General features: G+C 36.3%; 2 protein-coding genes across 8 annotated transcripts in view; one reads left to right on the top strand and one right to left on the bottom strand.

Moving 5' to 3' along the window:
- Positions 1-281: 281 nt before the first annotated feature.
- LOC103996127 (extra-large guanine nucleotide-binding protein 3) lies at positions 282-11,214 on the bottom strand. The gene is made up of 10 exons (XM_009416977.3): positions 10,887-11,214; positions 9,746-10,791; positions 9,519-9,656; positions 8,201-8,305; positions 7,894-8,073; positions 6,168-6,345; positions 4,255-4,505; positions 1,721-1,893; positions 1,145-1,342; positions 282-871 (listed from the first exon to the last, which is right to left on the bottom strand). The coding sequence occupies exons 2-10, from the start codon at positions 10,691-10,693 to the stop codon at positions 484-486; spliced, it is 2,559 nt and encodes an 852-aa protein (XP_009415252.2). The 5' UTR covers positions 10,694-10,791; positions 10,887-11,214; the 3' UTR covers positions 282-483.
- A 3,596-nt stretch (positions 11,215-14,810) lies between these two features.
- LOC135675689 (putative acyl-activating enzyme 19) overlaps positions 14,811-25,651 on the top strand; it is a 28,729-nt gene continuing 17,888 nt past the window's right edge. For all 7 annotated transcript variants that reach the window (XR_010513965.1, XR_010513964.1, XM_065186097.1 and 4 more), the window contains exons 1-5: positions 14,811-15,220; positions 16,454-16,903; positions 19,719-19,915; positions 21,387-21,587; positions 24,195-24,911. Coding sequence is in view for 5 of the 7 variants with exons in the window: in XM_065186097.1 (XP_065042169.1) it covers positions 14,911-15,220; positions 16,454-16,903; positions 19,719-19,915; positions 21,387-21,587; positions 24,195-24,911 (1,875 nt within the window). In the remaining 2 variants the exon portion in view is untranslated. The remainder of the gene's footprint in view (positions 15,221-16,453; positions 16,904-19,718; positions 19,916-21,386; positions 21,588-24,194; positions 24,912-25,651) is intronic.

Here is a 25,651-nt window from a genome sequence, read left to right as displayed (position 1 = left end):
AAGATTTCACATGCTGCTTAGTTCCCCACTTCCAATTAATTGAGCAGTTACAGGAAACTCTGATCAACATTTGTTGGATCATAAAAAGCTTTAAATTGCTCTGAGAAGAGAGACAACACAGAGTCCTTTACTTGATCATCACCCAACCTGCCCTCAGTATTACAGACCATCTTCGATGCCTATTTGTTATCGTTCATGCTTCCATTGTGCGAAAACTTCATTACCAACAGTCTGGATTTTCAGATGTTTTCACCATGAAAAGAACAATTTATTACAATTCATAAACATGAAAAGAACAATTTATTACAATTCAATATCAATTAACCAAATCTCGATTTGTAGTACACGGAAAGGCAAAGTAAAAGAAAAAGAAGAGACTTCAGAAACTGAGAATTTCCGAGTAGATTATACATCGGATAGATCAAACGACCACAAGACTGATAATATACACAGCAGTTCGAGCTATACGGCTCTTGAGATCTATCATGCCTGCCTGATAAATGGTGAGGAGCTCAACTCTGTGGTGCTATAAAATGAATCCTCCATAAAATAATTCTCCTCATTTTCGTCCATCCACTTAAGCACCTCTCTCATATACTTGAAGGCTTCATCCACGGTTGGACGATCTTGAGCCCGTGCTTGCCAAACAAACAACTTCCGGTTGGTCAGCGAGACATAGAGGTCCTTAAACTTCATGGCAATGTAATAGTATGCCTGGTGCGCTAGACTCTGGTTGCTCTGGTGAGTCCTCACTGGGCGGAATTCCTTGAGCCACTCACAGGACGACAACGGCGCACGGTTTATCTTCTCTTCAAACAAGTCATACTTGTTGAGCACGAGCACAAATGGGGTGTCTTGGAAGCATGGTTGCCTGGGTAGAATAACCCAAGTCAACATGACTAGAAATAACAATTATATATGAAATCCTGGATAACAACAATTATGTTATGGGTTTACTATTGAACTAACTAGGATAAATTAATTTCATTAATCTAACACTTAAACTTTGTATATTTCTAATCACAAAAGAAATTTTATCATCTTAATTCTTTTACCAATAGGACTGAGCTTCTACTAGCAAATTCCAGGCAACATCTCCAGAAATTAATACAAAAAAAAAAAATTGAGAAAGTGAAGTAAACACCTGACTGTCGCCTCGAATAACTCCTTGCTCTGGATCATCTTATTCTGAAGAGGTTTACTACTGTCATTAGCGGCGGCGGCCAGTTGGTCGTAATCACTGAGTGCCACACAGAAGATTACTAGGCGGACATCTTCAAACATTTCCACCCACTTGCAGCTTTCATTCATCCCCTCGGCACTTACTCTAATCAGTTGGTATCTGACAAAGAAATGATGAGCAACAATGAGGAAAATATAAGAAATTGCTATAAGGAAACACAGGCAAGCACAAGAGGAAAATGTAGAACTACAGACTCAAACGGATGAGAGAGAGGCCAAAGATGAGCAGAATTTTCGGCATTATATGAGTGATAGGAACTTTTACCAAAACTTAAAAGACAGATCTTTCTTGAATATGAATCAGATCTTTTATTCTTTGAGTCACTTGTCTCTAGCTGTATTATGCTTAAGTTATGTATACACTTAGCTTTTTTGTGATAATTACTGATTATAACCATTGCTTGGTCATGTACACTGATCCATGTTACGTAGCTGATAACAACAGCAGAAAGGATAGATGATCGAATAGAGAAATTACTTGGTAAGTGGTTGGGAGTGAACATCAGGATTATCATTATAGAGTTCAGACATTGGACTGTGGTCATCAAGTGAGAACTCGATAAAGGCCAATCCATTCCCTTGAGTTACTCCTTCCGCATACAGTATATCTTTCTCTGAAGGCTCATACTCGTTGCTTGATACCTCAATCGCCTGCAAGAAAATATTTGACATACATAAACATATCTCAAACAATGTTAAACATTCTATTATGACCAGATTACTAAAATATTAACACCAGAGAATTTGAAACTTTGTATTTTGGAGTTAAATTCTACCTTTTCTTGGCTATCTGTTGACTCACAGCACAAGATTTTCAATCTCTAGGGAAACAAATTACACGAACAGAAATTTCTATTTCTACCACTCTATTCTATCGCATGCTATCTCCAAAGCATACACTCATTTTGTTTAACAGATTAAATGGCTAGAAGCACTGCATGACACTTGGATCATGTGCTTCCATAAAAATATACAACCTCAATGGAACACTTCTTTTTCCTCAAAGTTGTATCCACACTCCACGGCAACATTTACCATGACAGTTCAAGCAGGCAAGCACCTCAAAGTGACAAAAATAAATCACATCTCACAGAACCATGACAAGAGCCGTTATGAACAATCTTAAAAATTCAACTCTCATAGAAGTATCAGCATGTACAAGGATTTCAGAGCTTGATTATGATCGGATTTTAGTTATCTACTTGTTCTTATTAAGAATGTGTTTTTTCTTTCTTTTTTTTTTTCTCAACTGTGAAACTTGAGCTGGTGTTTGCTTTTTGGTTATCTCAACTGTGAACTTGATCTGGTGTTTGTTTTTTGGTAATCTTGACTGTGAACCTGATCTGCTGTTACTACTCTATTAGGTTAACAGGATGGTTGAAGACTAATTTTCAGGTTTCTTTTCAATTGAAGCCAGAGTGGAAGTTCTGGATAGTTTCAGAAAAGTTTCAGCTATTTTTAATTAAGTTATACTAAAATATAAGTTATATTAATATACATATATACACTATAACAAGAAGGAAGGAAAGATTAAAATGGGGAAATATCATGCATTATGGACAACAAGAAATATTAATAAGCAACTTAAGTGCAACCCTCCACCCTAACAAATTTATTATACCCCTCCTCTCTTTCCCTACACTAGCAATTGGGATGAGCTGGCATTTAAAGGGGTGTTATAAAAAACCTATTAGGTAGGGGATCATATAAAAATTAAAAACCCTACTATCTAATGCAATTCTATGACATTGTCTATGGTGTGAACTTATAAAAGCATAAACAAATAAGAAGGCATGAACCAATAAGAAAATTAAGGTTTTTTTGTTTCAAATGATAAGCAATAAAGGCAGGATTTAGTTCTAGGACCTTGCTATCAGTAACCAAGGTATTTGCAAGTTAAGCTAGTTGATATATTCTAAATTTGTACCTTGCAGTTTCAAACTCTCTCAACCAAGGATGAGTCTCATAAGAAAATAAGTTCATTTAGAGAAAATAAAGATCTTTCAAGTATTTACTCATTGTCATGATATCATACCATTATCCTCAGAAGATAAATTAGTTCCATTGGGAATACATTATTCCATGAACTCCAACAAAACATACCAGTATCTTACCTAACATGGAATCTATTGAATCGAAGGAAATATCAAAAATCTCTTATTTTACATGGATTTTAGTTCTAAAAAATGGTTTAGAAGAAACATGGAAGTTATACTAAATATGAGTACTATCATAGACAGGATCCAAATGTCCTCGGAAACGGATATAAATCTGAGCCAAATATTACAGCTACAAGAGAGTTAAAAGGGTGCCCCAGTGCATGAAGCTCCAGCATATGCATGGTCTGGGGTGATTGGAACCTGATCACCCAGATGCAACACCACTAACCAACAACATTTAGCAATGTTTATAAAAGAAGCAAGTGAAGGGAAGGCTTCTAGTGAATATTCAACACAATTTCATTTCTGCAACCCCACAATATTCACTGGACTAGCATGTATTAAAAAAATGAGTGAGCATATAAAAGCAGAAATATGCCTACTTCAACACTTTCAAGTCTTAAAATAAAGCACAAAGTGATATAAAAAATTTGAAAAAAGAGGTTTACCCACAAGAATGCAAAATCAATAATTAGTTGTTCTAACCTGCATTAATAACATTGTTTTATAACTCCTGCTAACAAGGATTCAAATACAAATAGGACTAGTACATACTAATTGGTACTAACCGGTCCTTGATCCATACAGCTCCTTACCGATCATTTTTTATTTGCATTATTTTCTTTTCAGTCATATGAAGTGGTACAGATTGATGCCATATTGGTCTTACAAGGTGTTGAAATCAGATTGAGAATTTAAACCTTACCTGCTAAAGAATAGTCTATTAAAATTAACGATTTGATCCCTTAAAACAGAATTCACGGAACAAATGTGGTACTTTTCACTTTAATTGACATCAAATGCTATGCATTTTGGAATAAAAAAACAACTTAATAATGTCATAAACCAACACCTTGCTCAAAAAGTATTCAGCAATATCTGGAAGATAGTGAAGCTCGTTTCTTCTCTTATATGTTTCCTGTATGGCAGGATCTTTCCACATCTCATCAACCAATGGAGCATACTCACGTGTTGCAGCAGGAAAAAAAGCATCCAAGTCCCCCATGGCTACGATGTCTAAAAGCCAGTCAGAGAACTGCTTCAACTTTCCATTGATAGAGTAAATACACTGATTTGGCCGACTAGTTTCACTTTCAACTTGACCTGAAATATGAATTGTTTGTAACCATTATATGGGATTCAAAGAGCAAAACCATTTGTTCTCTACCACAAAGATAAGTATCTAGAGAAAAAGATAAAGTCCAAAAGACGAGCTACACAAAAATAAATTTGAGTAGCCACCTCTGTTACAACTTATGAGGCTTCCAAAATGGTACAATGTCTGACATAATTTTAGTCATGAAAGTGGCCTTAGTCACAAGGTGCACAGGGTTTTCTTGATGGAAATCATTCGATGGATGGTGAACACAATGGGAATACATGCCAAAAGTAGGAAGATAAAGTTACTGTTAGGATATGCCCTCCATATTCTGCTGTAAAGGAAGGGGCAAATCAAAAAGCTAGTATCAATAAATGTAAATACAGATGTGCTACTCAGCAGTGATTTAAAAAGGCGCTCGGGCGAGGAGAGGCGAGGCCCGAGCACCTCGCTTCACTTCCAGGCGGAGCGCTTCAAAGAGGCGTCGCTTGGGCGCTCGCCCGAGCCCAGGCGTTGGGCGCTTCAGGCGAGCGCCTGGGTTAAACCAGGCGACCGAACCAGCGTTTTAGGTCTGGTTCGGTCTCTGGTGCTTTAGTTAGTTCAATCGAACCAACTAAAGCATCGATATCAGCTGTCGCTGCCCAACCCTAACCCTGCTCGTTGCCGCTGCCACTGCCGCTTCCGCTCCCGCTGCTCGCCGCTGTCGCTGCTCGCTACCGTTGCCGCTGTCGCTTCCTCTTTTCTCAGTCAGCACCCCCTTACACTCCTCTTCCTTCTTCTCCTTCTGTATACTGTTAACAGTATACTAATAATAGTATTTGTATTTATTAGATTAATAATATATTATTTTGATTTTGTATCTTAGATTTTCTTAATTTAATAGCATATTTTTATTTAAAATTTTAAATAATTATATTTATTAATTATATTATATATTTTTATATTTTAGCGTCTCACTTCGCTCAGGAGAGCGCCTAGTGCCTCGAACATTTTTGGACCTTGGCGCCTAGCGCTTTTTAAATCACTGCTACTCAGTAAAGAAATATAAAGCAATGGACTCTTTAAAAAGTTATGTAATATAGTGGCTATGACCATGGTCATTAAATTGTAAAAAAGTGAACAATTATGTTTATGAAGTCTTAAGGATGTAGGGGGTAGCCTCAGCATCACAATAATGTTATCATTTGAGACTTGGGTAATTGAAGCTCGAGTCACGGAAACAATAAAGTTACATACATTAACTTTCCATGGACCTGAGATTGTGCATCAGATTTGCACTTTTTTAAATCTTAAGGGTGTGTTTGGTGCGAAAGATATAAGAATTTTTGGTGATACAATTCAATAATTTAGTAGGTTGAATGATGATAAATCATGCTCTTAGTGATTGAAACTGTCTTCTACAGCAAATAATGTAAAGATATTAATGAAACAAAATTATTCTTAAAATGCACAGTTGAGATTAGAATTTAAGAACTAGTTAAATTAAGCTAAATTTATTCTTTAGATAAGCTTAACAAAGGGATTTGCTTCAGGAGGGCAGGAAGGAAGGGGCGGGGAAGAGCTGGTGCACATATTACGAATAAATTTAGATAAGGACCATAACAAAGTCAAGCAACTGTTAGACAGTGCTGCAAAAATGAATGGTAAAACATATACATGCATATTACCTTCAGTGGAACTTTGATCATGTGAGCCTGTCCTTTCCAACCTAGCCAAGGCCTCCTCCTCAAAGCGCTCTCGTTCTTCAAGTAAAATACTTAGATATTTGTACATATTGCTTTGTATCATTAGCTTGATGTTCTCCAATTCTTCTTGAGAAAACTCATTTCCATATAAAAACTTCACCTATTCAAACATTGAGCCATCAAATGGAAGTCTAGACTAACTGGCATATTCATGACACATGCACGCACTTGCACGTTCATATAACTACAATATTCGGTTGTAGTCATACAAAAGAAAACCAAATGGAACACAAAGGAATCAAAAGAAAACTAATTTTCATACAAAAATTTGCCTGGCCAAAACATTGAGCCATCAAATGTTAAATCTTGACTAAGCTGCATATATATAGCATAAAAAGGAAGCAAAGTTATATGGATCACAAATAAATCAGAAAAACAATCAAATCAATCTGAATCAAGTTATCAACTTCATTATGGACTTGAGAAACGTGTCAGGTGACTGAACTTTGTGACAGTTGTCTCTTCTGAAGTAATATACTGACATCCACTAGTATCTACTAGAGATAAAATATGCTCACTACAGTTGACCTGAATCCTAAGCTACGATAGTCGCCTCTTATTAAGAAAAATACTAACACCCATTATTATCTACTCCATTAAATGACAATTGATCTGAATCCTGACCTATAACCATTAGTGAAAGCAACACATACTGCAGAAAAGGATCTCTTCTTTGATCATGAAAAGACTATCACTTAGACCAATCAAAACAAATGTGATTCTATATTACTAGCAACATACATGAATCATAACAGAGGAACTTGTAGGTTTCATATATTCATGATTAATTACATTTTTTTGAAGTGATTTATTTATGCAGGTAGATATCCTAGAGTGCTTCACATAGTTGCATCACTTGAGATCAATGCAAGAACAGCACATATTGCTATGAATCAACTGATAGTTCAACAAAAGTAATAAAAGAAGTTATTGGTGTAGGAGGACCAATGAAGGAAATAAAAGAAGGGCAGTAAGGAGGAGCTGAATTATGTCCAAAGCTGAAGGGTGCCTTTCTCATGATTTCTATAGCTTCACAGGTAAACTTATCTACGTACAAATCCTAGAAGCAAAGAGAACACAAATGCACAAGAATCATGCTGTACAAGTGGCCTAAATTGCACCCCTGCTTGCAAAAAGACGGCTCTGTGTCACAAAAGGAGACTATGAAAAAGAATGATAAAAAGTTTGAACTTGTAGCTTTAAGAAAAAAAGGGATAGCAAAGTTTGGCAGGAAGAATGAAGCCATCTTTAGAACCTAATTTAGAAAAAATATCATAATCCTTGAAAAGTAATGATGTAGTATAAATGACAAAATAATGCATACAAACAAATTGTAAGCCACGAAGAAAGTTGGAATTTGACATATGAAAGACATAGAAGTTCTTTAGCACCTTACATAGCAAAGCTTTTAATAAATCTAAAAAAAATGATGTAACATGAAAAACCATACACCACCAAACTGCAATACCATTTAGAAAAGTGCAAGATCTGCATAAATATTTGGGTGCTGGAATTCCCCTATGTAGTTTGCTAATAATTTTGTTCAGGTCCAATTTGTATAAAGCTTATGTACAAGATCAAAAGATCTCCATGCAATCACTAACCATGTTCCCCTTTAAGGTTCAACTACAACATTCGGCTGTCATACCTGCTTAAAGATGGTGCTTGTCCCAGATCCCTGTGGTCCAAGTAGCAAAAGCTTTTGGACTCTCTGCTCAAGGTAATCAGGTACAGGTCTGGCTACATAGGGAGCCTCATTTCTAGAGCCAGTTGGAACTGAATGAGGTACAGGTAAAGAAAATAAAGAACATGCCAATCTTGTCAATGTCTGCCAAGCAACAACATAAGTAGCAAGTAAAAAATTAGAACAACTATAATCCCAATCAGTTATGACAGATTATAATCATAATTCAGTCAGACGTATAAAAAAGAGAATGTTGAGTTATTGTTCACACCGATTCCCAGATATTTCCCCTGATATTATTTTGACCTTCCTCCTCATAGCGACCATCATCATATACCCAGAAATGTGTATCACGTGGGCATTGCACATTGGCAAACTGCAAAATTGGCATATGTTCAAAAGTTAGCAATTGAAGAATCAGATTGGAGATGAAAATCACTTTGGCAATATCAATAACAAATGATGCATACAGAAAACTAAAAGATCAAAGTTTACATTCCAATATAAAAAAATTCACATGTCACAGTCCAATTTTGTTTGTCTACTTCCTTGTTCTCATAGTTACAGTAAGTAATTGGTAATATAAGCAAGATAATACTTAACTAAAACTACAGTTGTTGAAAGAAGAAAAAGAAACAAAAGATATCAAACATAAATACCCTAAATAGGGACAGGATAACTAGTTTCAGACGGGTAAAAAGAACATGATTGAACATCGTGTGATCCAACAGGCAATGACTGGCCTAACTGGGATCACGAAATTGCTACATAACTGTATTATTTGATGTTATTTTCAGTGGATATGCCATAAAATTATTGGGACAGCAAATAAATATATAATAAAGGGAAGATAAACCAGGAACAAAAGGACGGTAATCTTGGTGCAGCCATAAACAATGCTGATTTGCCCTTATTCTCTCAGTATAGAAAGCTACATATCTTCAATTTTCTAAAACCAGGATCAAGGGACAACTTTGCATGCCACAATGATGACGACGACTGCTAATTGTAATACCCCAATGCACAACTCTGCGCAAACTTCACAAAATCATTCGTTCTTGAATACTAAATTGAAGTATAAACATATAAGGGACCATGCACCCCATAGTTGATAAATCATAATGGATAGCACCTACATATCATAAAACAAGTTCATTGTACATTGCATACGAGGTCAAACAAGTAGTGATATACACAATGATGTGCAAGACTCATATTGAGAGACATTGATAAAAAACGATCGTAAGTAGTAAGTAAACGCGGTGATGGTTTGAAACTCGGATGAAAGAAGGGGCAAACAATATCAACTATAATGGACATGAAGATTAACAAACTTCTGAATCTTCTGTGCCTAGTTATTAACATGATGTAAGAAAGTAGACTTTATATCAGTTCTCAACCTGAAGCATATCTGCAATAGATGAATCATAATATTTTCATGTGAGACACCAGGTTGGATGGATTAATGAGCCCCAAAAACTCATAAAGGATGAACCTAAATGAAAATTCACTGAAAGGGGATATAAGTAGGTACTAAGTAATGGTTGCTCGGCAACAAAAAGTGGCTACTGACTGCACCGAGTTTCTACCTTAAGCACCCTTCGTTCGACTCTTGTAATTTCCCTGCCATTGATATAAACTTCAGTATTCCCATTGCTTGCTTCAGCATGAAGCTTGCCAGTGAAATTCAAGTTAGAGCTGATGATTCTATCGGGTTTCTCGCCCTCCTGAAAAAGGAAGAAGCATAGGCAAAAGATCAGTTTCACAACAAGAAAAATGACAGTTCACAACAAGCACGTATTTTTAAGGTTCTTGCCTTCCCCCAGAAGCCTGACTCTTTGTCATACCAATAGCTTCCAGGCTTCAATTTTAGAGGTGGTATTTGACAACTGAGCAACTCTGCCATCTCTTCTGGCTTAAGTGGGAGTCCATTTACGATGAGTTGCTCTGGGCGGAGTTGATTTGCAGGGCATTCCTTTTCAGCTTTCAAGATTTGCCTGACTTCCAGCGGATTGAGAAGCCGGGACAACGTCCTCGAGCTCTTTCCTAATTTGGAACGCTTTGACTCATCAATTGGCTGGCCAATGCAACTAACACACTTGCGCCCCTCTGGCATTGATCCCATGGCTCTAAGCACACAGTAGCTGCAATACCTGGCATCACAGACCAGACAAGCTTCTTTGCTCTCCCACTTCCTCTTGCCACATCTATAGCACACCCTTTTCTTTTTGTCGTTCCAGGTAACTGCAACATATTGAGGAGAACCCTTCACATCTTCATAAATCTCCTTGCTTTCTGATTTCTCCTCAAAAGTGACAACAGAAGCCCTCCTCCCCTCATTTACTGGTTGGCTAGGCTGCCCATTCGGCATGCTATGGGCAGAAACTGGAGACCCCGAGCGGGAGTCATCGGAGAATTCTCCGTTCTGCAAGACTGAATCTACAGACTCGGAACTTCCTGATACCTGCGGGCTTCGCTGTGGGGGGTCAGCACAGCGAGCAATCCGAGAGACAGGCAAAGTAATTGGATCAACCACCGGGGGAAGGTCATCATTCACCAACCGATGAGAGCCAAGCACAGGCTCAGCCGTCGGAATCAAATCGACAGGGTCAACCCTCGGAAGCTCGTATGACACCGGCGGGCCATCATACTCGATGGCAATAGAGTAATCAAGGTTGGCCGGTGCCTCCGGGATGGGGGTGCCTGGAGGCAATATCCGCCGCAGCATCTCCTGCCAGCTATTTTCATCCATATTTTCGGACATTTCTCCAAGCTGAGCAATCGAGCCGGCAGCTTTTTGCTTGTCACTCTGATCACCGACCCGATGAAATACAGAAACCAGCCCCCCCCACAAAATCCAATCTTCAAAGCAGAAACGAGCAAATTTTGCAGTGATAACCTCAAAGACACAGAAATATACCGTAAAGAAAAAGAAAAAACCCAAGCTTTCGCCGTACCAAATAATCCGGAGACTTTTATTCAACAAAGCGGACTCCGGACAAGACCAAAAGGTTTCGGGAGCAGAATAAAACGTTTCCCTCCCCGCGGGGGATCCACCGCTGGAGCCGGAGAACCAGACTGGAGAGCGAGCACCTCGAATTGTTCCACTGGACCGGGTCCAAAGCGCCTCCTTTTCTGACGAAACGGAAGTAGAAAACTCGAACGCGTCCAGCAACCCTAGAAATCGGGCCCCGCGGAGAAAACCGAGTGCGGTGGTGGGGCGAGGGGGAAGACTGCGACGGAGTCCGACCAAGAGAGAAGGGGACTATTTGGCGTTCGGCATCGGGAACAACAGTCAATTCCACGGTGAGGACTGGCGGAGTGTTGGGTATTGTAGTGGGGCAGTTACTATCCCATTTATTGTCCACATCATCCTTGACTTCCCTCAGCCGGCACATCCCGGCGCGGGGGCCCACCTAAATCCTTCGAGATCTGGTAAACAACTAATCAACGTAACATCATTACCCAATTGATCACCTTTTGACCATACTATTAATTATCCAATGGTTGATAAAAAAAGAAAAACTTTGACCATATTATTAATTATTTTTGGGTTTTATCGTATTTTCTAGATAGATTTATAGTGTTCTCGGTTATTGGAATGAACGAATGTCATCATAATCTATCGCATGAACTATTATTATATTTCAAAAAAGTTTTTTTTGGGGGGGGGGGGGGGGGGGGAACGAATAAGTACTTTTGAACTTATTGGTTGTGTTTGAGAATATATTTTATATTTTTAATATAAATTTTAAATATATACTGATGTAAGTTTTTTATTGTTTGGTAAAATTGTATTTCAAAAATCTATTGAATATTATGTGATAAATTAATCCATCTTATATTTTTAATATTTATTTAAAAGTATATATATATATATATATTATATTATTTTAAATTAATAAGTAAATAAATTAAATGATTGCATGTAATTTTATAACAAATTTTGTGTGACCCAAATGCATAATAAATTTAAATATAATCATATAAATGATTTTTTTTAAAATAAATAAATAAATAAATAATTCACCTGAATAAATAAATCATAGGGTTATGGTTTTTATTATTTAGTGATAATCTTGTGATTCTATATAATATTACAAGATACTTTAGATAATTTAAAGAATCTTATTAATATCCTACAAATGCACATTTCAAATGTGAATTGATGTTTAAATTTTTTTTAATTCACATTTAGATTGGATGTTGTATTACAAACGCTCAAATATTAGTATTACCTTAGCATTAGTATTTGAAATTTTACAAGACACTAGTATTATTATTTTTTAATTCTCAAAATACTCTATGATATTATCTAAAATCACAAGACTACTAATAAGATTTAGCTATAAGCCAATATGATTTATGTCTTATATAAGGTGGAATTTTATTTATTTATTTTTAAAAATTATTTTACATTCATTTATATGATTATTTATTTATTATATCTCATCCATACAAATTTTTATATTTTTTATTTTTTTTTATTAAAAATATATTTATTTATTTATTAATAAATGTTAAAATATAATTTTACCAAATAATTACTTACATCAATATATTTTGAAAAGAATTTATCAAATATCAATTTATATTTAAAAGATACATTAATGACGAAGTATGAAGCTCAATCAAATCTTTTATGATTGCATCAATTTCGAGGTAGGCCTCATCAAAGATCATAAATTTTTTTAAGCCCAAGGGTTGACTAAGTCAAAATAAGATTAATAAAAATATATAATAATAAAAATTATCATTATGAAGAAATCAGTACTCCTTTGAATAAATTTTGGAGTCAAGTAAACTTATTAAATATTGGTCGACCAAATAGTGGAAATTTTATGATTGATGAAATTAAATCAAATAAGCTCATATTTGATCATGATTAAATGATCTGGTCTCATTAGACCAGTCAAAATTATACATCGAGTTAAAATTATTTTAGTTAGCAGTTGATCTAGTAACGTCAAAGTAGACTCAACTCACACATCACAATCTTCCCCTTAATCTTTAGTTTCAGTCTCAAACAATATTCTATCTCGGTTTGAATATAAGCCATGATAAACTATAGTTTTATATGAAATAATCCCTTTCAATATACATATGTTGTTATCTCACAAATAATAAGAATTTAGAATAAGATAGCATGCTTACAAATAAATACCAAAATTTTAAACTACACTTTTTTTTAAAAATAAAAGGATGAATTCTTAAAAACAAGTTTTAATTTTTTTTAAAAAAATTGTAAAACATTTCGACTTACAAAAAAAATTTCTGATACAGAGCTTTAACTTTTCAACCAATAACTTTTATCGTTTTAATAAATCAACTTATACAATTGAATCTACTAAACCCTATGTTATGATCAAGAGTAGTACTAAAAGGGAGGGGAGGTGAATTAGTACGTTGAAAAAAAATCATCGGTTTTATAAGAAATTCGTTCATTGAAAATCAATCTAAAAAAGTGCTTGACTTCAGAGTAAATGAACTAGCAATTAACTTAAAAATTAATGACAGTAATAAAAAGCATAATGGAAATGAGCACATCGGAATTTATAGTGGTTCGGTTATTGTGACCTACATCCACTTTCGATTCCTCCTCCATCGAGATCACCAGCATCCACTAATGCTCTTCTTCAATGAGCGAAGACAAACCACTTTTTTACAGCTCTCTTCTCCTTTTCATGGGTTTAGGAGATAACCCTTACCAGCTTCACACATCTTTTAAATGATCACAACATTAGAAAGGGAGAAGGAGGACTTTTTACACTTTTACAATATTTTCACACCCTAATACTTCAATATTTTGTTTACACTTTCATGTCCTTTCATGCAGAAAATGGTGGGGTATTTATAACCCCAAATGACTTCAAAATTGGAGTAAAAAAGTGTCTCATCCCGGATTTTCAAAGTACTAGTGGTACCATTGCTATTATTAGGTGCTTGTAGACTAACATTGGGCGATACCACCGCCCAGACCACTTAGAAGACTGAGTCACCAAGTGATGCCACCGTCGGCCTTGACTTTAGGTGATGAATGGGCTGTTCAATCGCCCTAATTCAGCCCTATTAAGAGCCCAATTGGTCCATAACTGAGTTATTGAGATTACCTCACAATCTTAACTCAACTTAAGGTATAATTACGATAATTTAAAATATTTACTAAACAATCTCTGTCCAGTATGCCAATTGTTTTCTCGACGAACTTCTGGCAAACTTCTCGACGAACTTCCGGCGAACTCTCAGCGAACTCCCGACGAACTCTCAGCGGGCTCCCGACGAGCTTCCGGCAAACTTCCGGCATATCGTCCGAATCTTCGACGTATCATCTGATCTTTGACTCCGACCCAACATCTGCTTTATGCCTTTATTGTCATCGTAGTTAATCCTGTAATACTTATCTTAATATATATATTACATCAATAATTTACCAATTAATTTTATAATCGAAAGATTCAACCCCCTAAACTATTTTCAGCATAGCATAGTGGTGCATATGCAGCTATATAATACTAAATCGGTTCAACCATTCCAATCTGCTATCTTCGATCGCTAATTCACATCTCAAACGTACAATTGAATTGGTTCAATAGGGGTACATGTTTTGTATAAATGGTTCGATCGGTTCAATTGTACGAGTTTAATAAATCGGATTTAATTGTACCTGTTTTGTGTTTTAGATGCATCCCAAAAACTTCCTACTAAACCCAAAACCCTTTATTTCTTACTGTTACGCGTTTTATACGTTTGTACAGCTACATACGTATAATTATACATGCTTTGCCCCGTTACGATTCACCCCGTTCCGTGTCTCGTAGCAGTATTCGTTGCGATCGATATAATACATAATCCCATCTTTGACACACTAATTATAACGTTGGGAGGCGGTTGTCCTCTTCGCCGCCGCCCGATCCCTTCATTCTAGAAAGGATAGCCCCAGTCGAGCTGATCGGTGGTTTGACGTCGTGAGGTAGAGAAGACATGCCCGCCGATGACAGCGGTGGCGACGCTGGGAAGAAGCTGTGTTGCATCTCCCACGTCTTCTTCGAAGCTGCCTCCAAGAACTCTGCCCGCACTGCCGTTGTCCACGCCACCGGCGGCATCCAACGGCGAGGGGAGGCCGTCGAGGGTTCAGCCGCTCTCTCCGTGGAGGAGGGTTCGTCCCTTCCGATCTACCCCGGCGACGTGTGCTTTACCTGGGGTGACGTCTTATCGGCGGTAGAATCCTTGAGCCGTCGCATCCGTTGGGTTCTCGATGGAGGAGACGATCCTGATCTCGTTCGGCCTCAAGGTTAGGGTTTTTAGGCCTTTCGTTCTCTTTTCTTCCTGGACTAGCTATTGGCAATTGGTGGAGAGGGATTGTCACCTCCATTTTACACTGGCTGTGCGCTTTACATGCGGCGACATCCTATTGGATGTTGGATCCTTGGGCCATCGTTTCCCTTGGGTGAAGATGATCTCGATCTTGTTGGTCTCTAAATTAGGGTTTTTAGCTATCCTGGCGTTAGTGTCAATTTTGATTATCTACCCGATGTGGCGGAGTTGACCACTTGTTTTTTTGAATCTTGGCACTGTTAAAGTTGGAGAAGAAGTCCGCTCCATAGCGAAATGTAATATGGAAAGCTGACTCAAGAAGCTTGATATGGAAAGATATCCATTTAGGGAGCTTTGACCTGGACTTGCGAGGTGACTTGATTGGAGGCATAGCCCTCCTGTGTTTGAAAAAGGTTCGATTGTCAAATTTTTGTTCGGACCTGCTAAACCTGCAAAACTTGCACTGGAAACGTGTCTGCATAGTCCCTCTGATGTTCAAGGCAATTTGTGGTATAAAAGATTTTTTTGAAGAGTTTGAGAGTTGAGAATGAGTTTTCAGAGTTACAAACAGAACGTGCCTAAATAAGGCCCATTTTCTAGCTTTTATATGTAATCGTCGTTGATTATGAAAGATTAAGTACTGTAACAAATAACTATTTCCTTTGGATGTCATATTGGTGGGGCTCGTTGTTGTTTACTAGGCTTCGCATGTTGAGTCCCGATTGGCTGTCAATAATTGCCATAATACATGGTATCTTTTCTTTCTACTCTTTATTGGCAATTAGTGAAAGCTTGCAAGCATTTAGAAACCAATGCCGCCGTCATATTTACCTTGTGACGTCTGTTCTATTTTTTGTATTGGAATTAGAATTAGGTTTTGGTAGTCTTCACAAAATTTCTCCTAGTTGCAACCAATGGATAAAAGGTTAAAAGTCATTGCCGGTTGAGCAAGTTGCTCATCTGGAATTTTCTTTTCCTTTTTGTCTTGAGAAGAGGAGACAATTTATCATTTTTTATTAGTAAACTGTGTAACGCATCAGAGCTTGATAAGATATCTTAAATGCCAGGCAAACGTTTCTTTCTTGCTTTAACATATTTTTTTCATATCTATCTATTTATCTTTTTCTTTTTCATTTCAGATTTCCTTTTCTCGTCTCCTGCCATAATGGGCAGGAGCCATTGAATTCATTTTGAATCTTCCAAATTGCAGGGTATTGTGGCTCAAAGCAGATTGCCATGGCAGAGGATCCACTGACACTGGATTTCCGAATGCCACAAATTGTGGGCATTTGTATTCCCCCTTCTGTGGAATATATAGTTGCAGTCCTTGCAATTCTTAGGTGTGGGGAGGCTTTCTTGCCATTAGACCCTTCATGGTCAGAAGAAAGGATACTCTCAGTTATTTCTTCTTCAAAAACTGGCCTTATAATCAAGTGTGCATCATTTTATAGAACTCAGCAACTTGAGGCAATTGATTGGATTGTGGAAAGGAGTAGTTGTTCAGTTTTGTATGCAGATATGAAAATGGATTCTGAGAGGGAGCTTTGTTGGCCTGATCTTATTTGGCCTTGTGAGAGCAGAAGCCCGAGAAGATTCTCTTATTTGATGTACACATCTGGTTCAACTGGAAAATCAAAAGGTGTCTGTGGTACAGAAGAAGGTACTTTTCTGTACATTGCAGCTGTAATCTTTCGTGTTTTTCTTGAAATGTGCTATGAAAAAGATGCCTTGTGATATTCTTTGAGTAATCTTTTGCCTTGGTGTAGTCCTTCACATATCACTTGTAACCGCTTTATTCAATTTTTATCTCTTATTTAGTTGACTTCTCATAAATAATGACCAAATGTACTCCTTTGCCAGATGTTAGTATATGTATTTTGGTAATATCCAGGATTTTAACAACACTTGGTATATTTCAATTCTAGCTTTCAGCTTTTCTTGTTGGAACAATATTGTTCTCCATGTCATTGGATCAGTTCCCCCTTTTATGCCATCCTGTCAAAAAATTGCAATTTTGTGCAGCCTAGTGATACACCTATTGTAAACTATGATTTATGCCAGAAAATATAACCTGAAGAAATGTCTAATTTGCACTGTTTAGATTTTCATTTGTGAAAATTATTGATGCATATGCTTATTTATTATCAACCATTCTATCAGAAATCGTAATCAACTCTCTACTATTTTTTGATATCGACTATGTTTTATGTCACTGCTTTTTGTTCTTCCATCTACCATCTATAGTTCTCTTTGCACAATAGCAATATGTCATTTTGTTTGAGGTTTTGTTATGTTGCCTTTTCATAACTCATAAATTTTTTGTGCCAGGTTTTGCCATACACTGATCTTGAAGTTTTTTCATGCTTAATTGTTTTGTGGTCAAAGTTCTCGAAATGTTAGATAACTTTCATTTGTCTGCTAGTTTAGGTAGGACAACTGTAAGCTTCTATGCTATGGCGATCCTTGTTTTCAAATAATTTGCATTAGATCATACCTTAAGATGCTAAATATGTAATAAAGCTACTGTTATGTTATTCAATTTCCCTTGTGGTGGGTTCGTACTGAGATATGAGGTATGTGGCCTATATAAATGATGATAGTACCATGGTATGCAATTTCGAATGGTACCGCCCGGTATGGGCAGTACGTACCAGTCCGATGGCATACCGGTACGCGGATCGTCCGCTACTGGTTGGAGCATGCTACATTGCTATAGTATTACACTGTAGCAGTACTACAGTACTACAGTAATAGGAAATCGCTCAGTAAACCCTGGTGTACCGTTCGGTATGCCGGTACCGTACCATACCGAGCCAACCTCGAAATACCGATACGGTATGGTATTGCATACCTTGGATAGTACTACTGTTGATGGAACTACAATGATACAATTTGGGGTGTTAATAGGTCTGATTCAAAGCCAAAACATACCCATGTAAATTGTGCTTTGTTCTTCTAAATATTCTCATTCGAGAATGATATGTTGCATCTTGAGTTCTTTAAGGTTGTATATGCAATACACTCTATGTTCATACTTCCTGTTTTCTCATGCTTTAGATTTACTGAAAGCATAAATTACTTGTCCCAGTCATCAATAAATGGTTATTCTGAACATTCCCTGATCTCTCTAAGATATGTGCTAAAGAATTGATAGATCTACCTTTACTAAACATCAAATATAATGCAATATCTGCAACTGTATTGTAGATTTGGCTAAATCTTCCTGTAGTGTGACAGGTGTTGATATTCGTAAGACCAAATAAATCAAAATGAGTACTAAGTTTGCTGGATTTGAATTATTTTTGGTCATGTTCCCTCTCCTGCAAATGTTCTTTTAGAGTTTCTCTCATGATCTGTTTGTCTGTGGAGATATGATCAAGAGCTTCACTTTCAGGAATGCCACTCTTTTGGATGCTTGTTTCTCATTCTATTGAATGTCCATTGCTTAAATTAAAATAAATAAAATGCCTTGCATGTATTAATTTTTCTCCCCATTGTTCTCTCAGGGTAGGACTTATTGCTATTGTTATCACGATTTTGTCAAATTGTGTAGTTTCAAATACTTCAGAACCATACATCTAGTGTTCGTCCCCTTGGTATATAGCATGTGGAAAATAAAATATAGTGACACTAATATGAGACCCATATTGTCACATTGTGGTTTGTACAAGTCAATTTAGCTTCTCCCTGTTTTCCTTTTCATTACTCATTTGTTAGTAAAAGTTTTATCTTTTATACACAGGATACATGTTCTAGATTGTTGTTCACTTTTCTCCTCTAGTTACAGATAGCTAATATTTTCTGTATGCTGAATCCATCTTGTATTAGGTCTCCAATGTGGAGTACTTATGGAAGGAAATGTTTTGACAAATGTGGCTATACTGTCCGACTGGTTTATTCTTGTGTTTGTGGTTAGATTCAGATGTTTTAAGTTAGCTAACAATATTTTCGTTTCATCATTGTTCTTTAGAAGTGATAACTCTTAGTTGATACTGTCTCTCTGATACTTCTGTGCTAGTTAACATCAGTTCTTGAAGGCTATTGTGTTTTTTTTATTATCATTTTTTTTCTGAACATCATTGCTTGTTCAGTTCCTACTAAAAAAAAATGAATGACATTGACTGCAAAGCAAGCTTCTTGACTTAAAAAGAAAAAGGAATAGACCAGTAATGAACTTTTCAGGGTCTTTGTTTTTCAAAAATTAAAGGAGGAGAGGGGATGTTGGTGGATTTATCTGGCACTACTAGTGGCAAGAAGCCTTGTATACACTAGGGTAGTTCATTAATATGTGTGCTTGAACGTGTATATACAGATGTTAAGAGTGGCTACCTTGTTTATATGCTTTTCAGCATAGATTAGAGGATTGAGCTTGCTTGTGGCTGCATGTTCTATTCTTGGTATGCTTATGCTCTCTTTATTTACCTGATCTTCAAATCTTAGTTAGCTTGCTAACTCTGTTTCCCAAATATTTTTAGGCCTTCTGAACCGATTTCAGTGGATGCAAGGATTGATTCCTCTATGCAGCAAGGACATATTGTTGTTCAAGACATCTACTAGCTTTATTGACCATCTACAGGAGTTTCTTGGGGCTATTTTAACTTGCACATTGCTCGTCATTCCTCCATTTAATGAGTTTAAAGCTAATCCAATCTGTTTAGTCAATCTTCTTAAGGTATTCAACTTGTTGGATTGCATGTATTATAAAATTATAAACAACTACCATAAAGCGGGGTCAACCGAGGTCACTTGTCTCAGACTCCTGCCAATTTGAGGGGGATAATATAAGCCGCCCTTGCTCTTGCATACTAAGAGGTTTTTTTCATGACTCATATCCCGGTCAACCAGGTCGCAAAGGAGCAACCTTACTTGGTTGCCAATACATACCCTTAATTATGATCAGCAATATGGATCATATTGTGGTACACCTGTTGTTTTGTTGTCTCTCTTTGTTTTGCATGTTTTCATGCTAAATCATGCTCTCAGCTTGAATTTCAAATTATCAGCATCTAAGAAATTTCATAGCTAAAGTCTAATTTGATTTTATACTAGATCCTTTTGTTAATCTGAATGGATTATCACAATCCATTTTACTAGATCTAATTGTGCCCTATGGCCGTCAAATATTTGGGCTCAAATGGCAGAAAGAATTTGAATGGATTGATGACAATAATTTTTAGTCATGGAATGATATGAAACAATAAACTGATAGAATAAAAGTAGGTTTTTTGAAGGCTTTTGGAAGCCCATTAATGTTTTTAATTTAAAAGGAAACAAAGGTTGGTGTATTTTGGATATTTGTACATTGATTAGAGCATTTGTGTCTTAAATGTGTGATGCTTTGTGTAGCTGTGAGACTCGGTAGTCATTTTGGCTAAAGTGGAAGTGTTAATACTGATCCGTGTCATTGGCGACAAATCTCGAGTTGCAGAGCATCCAAACTGGCTAGAAAAGGAGATGCGACAGGCAGAAATGCAATTATTATTATTATTAAGATTTTGAACAGTATTTTGTTCTGGGTTTCTGTACTTGTATAAAATATGCTGATTCTGATTTATCTTGTTCCCTTGCTTCAGTTCATTACCATTACTTCTGAGCTGCCAATTAACCAGCTACTTTGCTTCCAACAGTCACCAAGTTTTAGTCACTTCAACCTTGTGTTTATGAATCTCAACTCTCAAGGATAATTCATCTTGAAAATAAAAACTGCTGATTCCTCATTCCTTATCAATGAGATACGTGCAAATCTATAGTTTCATGGCACCCTTATACCTCTTATTCAGTTCAGAGTGTTAATTTTTGTTAGATGGTGATTGTTGGTGTCACAGTGAGGTTGTTCCTTTACAATTAAGGCGACCTGGTTCTGATTCGTGGGAATAGTTTTTCATCTTGTAGGGGCAAGGTTGTTACATTGACCGTCCGGTCCTGCCTTGGAGGGGCTTTTTTCATTAAACTACCTATTTAGACAACACTGTACTAATATATAAATGATGATTACATTGTAAATCTAAACCTTGCTGATTTCTTTTGTGTTTTACTATCTTTATATTTTTATTGAGTTTGCATATAGTACACTTGGTTACCATGAAAATTGCAAACAGTTAGTTCAACACGTCTGATGTTCAAAGCTCCCATTTTTTTTTCAGGCATACTGTATTTCAAGATTGACATGTGTCCCTTCTTTGATGAGGCTGGTTCTTCCTAAATTGAAGCATTCTTATATCCGAGGTTGTAATCCTCTGGTAGTATTGATCCTTAGTGGGGAGGTCTTATCTATATCATTGTGTCGAAGTCTGCTTGAAACTTTGCCAGAGACAACGATTCTCAATCTCTATGGAAGTACAGAGGTCAGCAATTAAGTATTCAGGTTTGTTTCACCTAATTTACTAGGAATGGTGCACTGTTGTCGTGAAATCTTTCTTGTTATGCACTAGTATCACAGAATCTCTCTTGTTAACAGTTATAATGAGGTGATTGCATACTTTCAGTATCTTAGAAGCATATGGCATATTTTGTTTTCTTTTCTATACTTGGGATTATTGGTGGTAGACATACAACAGTAACAACAAAACAGTGAAGTCCCAACTATATACGTGTTACTGAAACTTGCAGTTGGTGATAATTCTGCAACCATTTGCCATGTGTCAGGATCATTTCTTGCATGTAGAACTTTTTTTTTTTTTTTAAACTATTTGCATTCTTTTTCTATTCATTTAATAAGATAGGTTGAAAAAAGCAAATTACATTATACAAATAGCTTGGGCTTCAAGGGGGTATCATTTTGTGCCATTCCCTTTTCTCATCATTGCATGAGACTTTTTGAAGTTTAAAAAGTTGATGGGTTGCATCCTGTTGACGTGTTATTCTTCCTAAATTTCTTTATGAAAGATAATGTGCTGATGCTTCTGTGTAGTTACCTTCTGTGATTGAGCTTTGTGAATGTCATTCCTGCTTTGGTAACATTATGACATCAAGAAGAGTACTGGCAAATATCATGATTGTTACCATCATCCACTTGCCTATTATCCTTTCCAACTAATTCTACTGAAGGAGATTTATAACATGTCTGATTTTTATTCTTGTTATTCTGTTTGATTACTTTTTTTCGGCCCTGGCATCTAGATTTAAGAGCAAATTCATTTCTACAAGCTATTGACAGGAACCAGTAATTGGTAACGGCCCGCTTTGGTAACATTATGATATCAAGAAGAGTACAAGCAGAATCATGATTATTACATCCATGCTCCTATAAACATGGAGTCACTTGAAGTCCACAACTTTAGATTAAGATGGTTTGAGGAAAAATATTTGACAGATCATCATCATCATATTTCCAATGGACATGAAATTACTTATAGAGCATAACGGAAAATTGACAGAAATCAAAGAAAGATTTGATGAATTTTTGTACCACTATCAATTCGTAACTCAATTCAAACCCTTTTTAAATCTCTTAACCTAGTGGTAGTTATGTAAGGAAGGAATTTGTCCAAGAAGTTTAGTGAATAGAAGTTGTATGTATTTAAGTACATGCAATCATGGAACAACCTTCCCAAGTTATTTTGACTTGTTAACATGTGGAATAATGGGGAAATGATTAGCTTTGCCACATGATTTATCCTAGAAATGCAATTTTATATAAAAAAATCAGGTATTGCCTTTTCGTGATTAGTCTGATGATGATTGTTGCCAGGAAAGGTACATGCTGATGTCATACTGTGTCAAGTGCCTTAATGGTTGATGTGTCGATAGCATAGGATTTAAAAAGAAAAACAATAGGTTTGTGACCTTATACAATCAAACCAAAAAATAACTTGCCTTTCACTCAACTTTGGTGGCTTTTTAATGACATTGAGGTATCTGTTGGTGGGTACCATGACTTGCAAGAGGCTGTGGGAGGAAAGGAAGCTCTATGGCTTGATAGACTTGTTTGTGGGTATTAGATCTACCAAAGGTTTGTCATCAGTTCTTTTGGGTTGACTCCTGACACTAATTTTAAGTCCACTTTTGATCAGTCTTGGGTGAGAGTTCTGGATCTGGAATACTTCTGTTACAACCTATTTAACTGGTGATTCACCTGGTCCACAAAATTGAACCTAGAGTAATCATAGTGATGACTATTGTGGCTAGACGTAATGGACCTAGGTTATATCAAAGTGAAAATCGTTCAATATATTTAACATTTTGATGGCATAATTTCTACTAGAGTTGGGAGTGATATTTCTTACACTGAATCATGCCGTCTTCCTTCTACACAAACTCATTCCCATTCTCGCAAATACTTCCAACTAATTCTACTGAAGGATACTTGTAACATGCCCGATCTATATTCTTGTTATTTTGTTTGATGGCTTTTAATTGATAACCTCATGATTGCTGGCATCTAGATTCTAGAGCAATGCATTCTTACATGTTAGTAACAGGAATGAGTAACAATGTGAAAACTGAAATGTAAATCCATCTCATCTTTTAGCTCTGTAATTGGTCAAGGCAAATTTTAATCAGAATTCATTGTGTTTTTATCTCACTGATTTTGGATAAGGATATTGATCTTGTTTTCAATTGTTTTATTTTTTCACGCTACCTTCCAACTGATGAACTATATGGTATTTTGGATGAGTTCTATTCGTAAGAAACTTATTTTATTGAACATGGAATTTTAAACTCTCGAACTGGATGTGAGGCTGCATAAAGCATTTCATGGAAAGGTTCTTCTCAGGTTATATTTGTATTCATGATTTTTTTCTTAATAAAAGTTCCTATGTTATCAATTAAATCCATGAATGGGTGTTCAACAATCTGATCATTTGTAGAAAGCTTGGCTTTTTTTCCTCTCTGCAATCATCTGGCATGCCATATGCAGGTTAAAGGTTATTAGATGAGTTTCAAATGCAGTTTTAGAAGCATTTATTTTCATTTCCTTCAACAATAACAATAGTTAGACTGTTATTCAGGTATCAGGTGACTGCACATATTTTGATTGCAAAAATTTAGCAAGTGTTTTGGAAACTGAATCACTAAGCAGTGTGCCTATTGGAATTGCTATCTCAAATTGTGATATCATTCTTGGTGAATTCGACAACCCCGATGAGGGCGAAATCTTTGTTTCTGGGCCATGCTTGTTTGCAGGATACCTTGATGAACACTTAAATGACAATCCTAAGGGTAACAGTAGTGGGTTACAATTCAGGACTGGTGACTTTGCAAAACGTCTACAAAGTGGAGATCTTGTTTTTCTAGGAAGAAATGACCGCACTGTAAAAATCAATGGGCAACGGGTTGCTATGGAGGAGATTGAGAGTATGCTAAAGGAACATCCTGAAGTAAGTGATGCTGCTGTAACTTTTCATGGAACAGATGGAGTATCAACCCACCTAGAGGCATACTTTGTAATGAAAACTTCCGAGGATCTTCAGAAAGAAAATAAACACTCTTCAGATGAGCAGCATTTGATTGAAAACCTGATCACATCTATCCGTAGTTGGTTGGTCAAGAAACTTCCACCAGTAATGATCCCAAGTTATTATTTCTGTATGAGATCATTGCCGACCTTGGCCTCTGGGAAAATTGATTATCTCAAGCTTTCAAGTTCAGTATGTATGCCAAAGCAGCGTAGAAGTCATTTTGAAATGAATCAGACTTCTGATAGTCTGTTGCAAATTATTAAAGAAGTATGCTTTAATCAACTCTTGGTTATTTACTCATTTATTTCTGCCAGTTAATATAATGCAGTCAAGTTCTTGATTCACTTGTCGGCTGTACTTTATATGAACCACAATGTTGTTTTCTTATTAGGTGGCTTGCATGGATAGTTATAATTAGCACAGGACTGATACCATTACATTTTGATTCTTCTTATATTGTTTATTTCCTTTCATAAGTTCATTAAGCTAAGATATAATTGGAGAAATGTTGGAGAAAAGGTATAGTTGAAGATTACAATAGTGCTTATGTTGCAACATTTTGAAAAAAGAATGTGAAATATGAGAAAAAGAAGCCTTAAAATCCTAAAAGATTTACTTTGAAATTTCTAATTCTCTCCTATTGAATTAATTGATGTGCAACACTTACAAATAAACAGTTTGATAAGTCCAACTTGCTAATGCATAATTGATGCATTAGTGAGAGTGGATGCAAGAGTCCATCTGTCTTGTAATTGATGCAATTGTCACTAGGCCCATGCAATTGTCATTACGCCATATAGCTGTAATCTTAGCGAAAAGCTAGTGAAGCAGTGTTCTCTGTTGTCGAAAAAAATTACTTAAGATTTTGTAACTTCTAGCATTCTCTGTTGTCGAAAAAAATATAGCAAAAGAAATTTTTTATTGTGAAATGTTAAGTGATTGCCATGTATGTAGGAGTAAAAGCCTGCTGCTCTAATTGTGCACTATAGAATTGCTTTTTTTTTCTT

The sequence above is a fragment of the Musa acuminata genome, chromosome BXJ1-1, assembly GCF_036884655.1.
Source record: "Musa acuminata AAA Group cultivar baxijiao chromosome BXJ1-1, Cavendish_Baxijiao_AAA, whole genome shotgun sequence".
NCBI classification, from domain to species: Eukaryota; Viridiplantae; Streptophyta; class Magnoliopsida; order Zingiberales; family Musaceae; genus Musa; species Musa acuminata.
The sequence above is the reverse complement of the archived record's forward strand: the minus strand, read 5'-3'. Positions and strand labels throughout refer to the sequence as shown.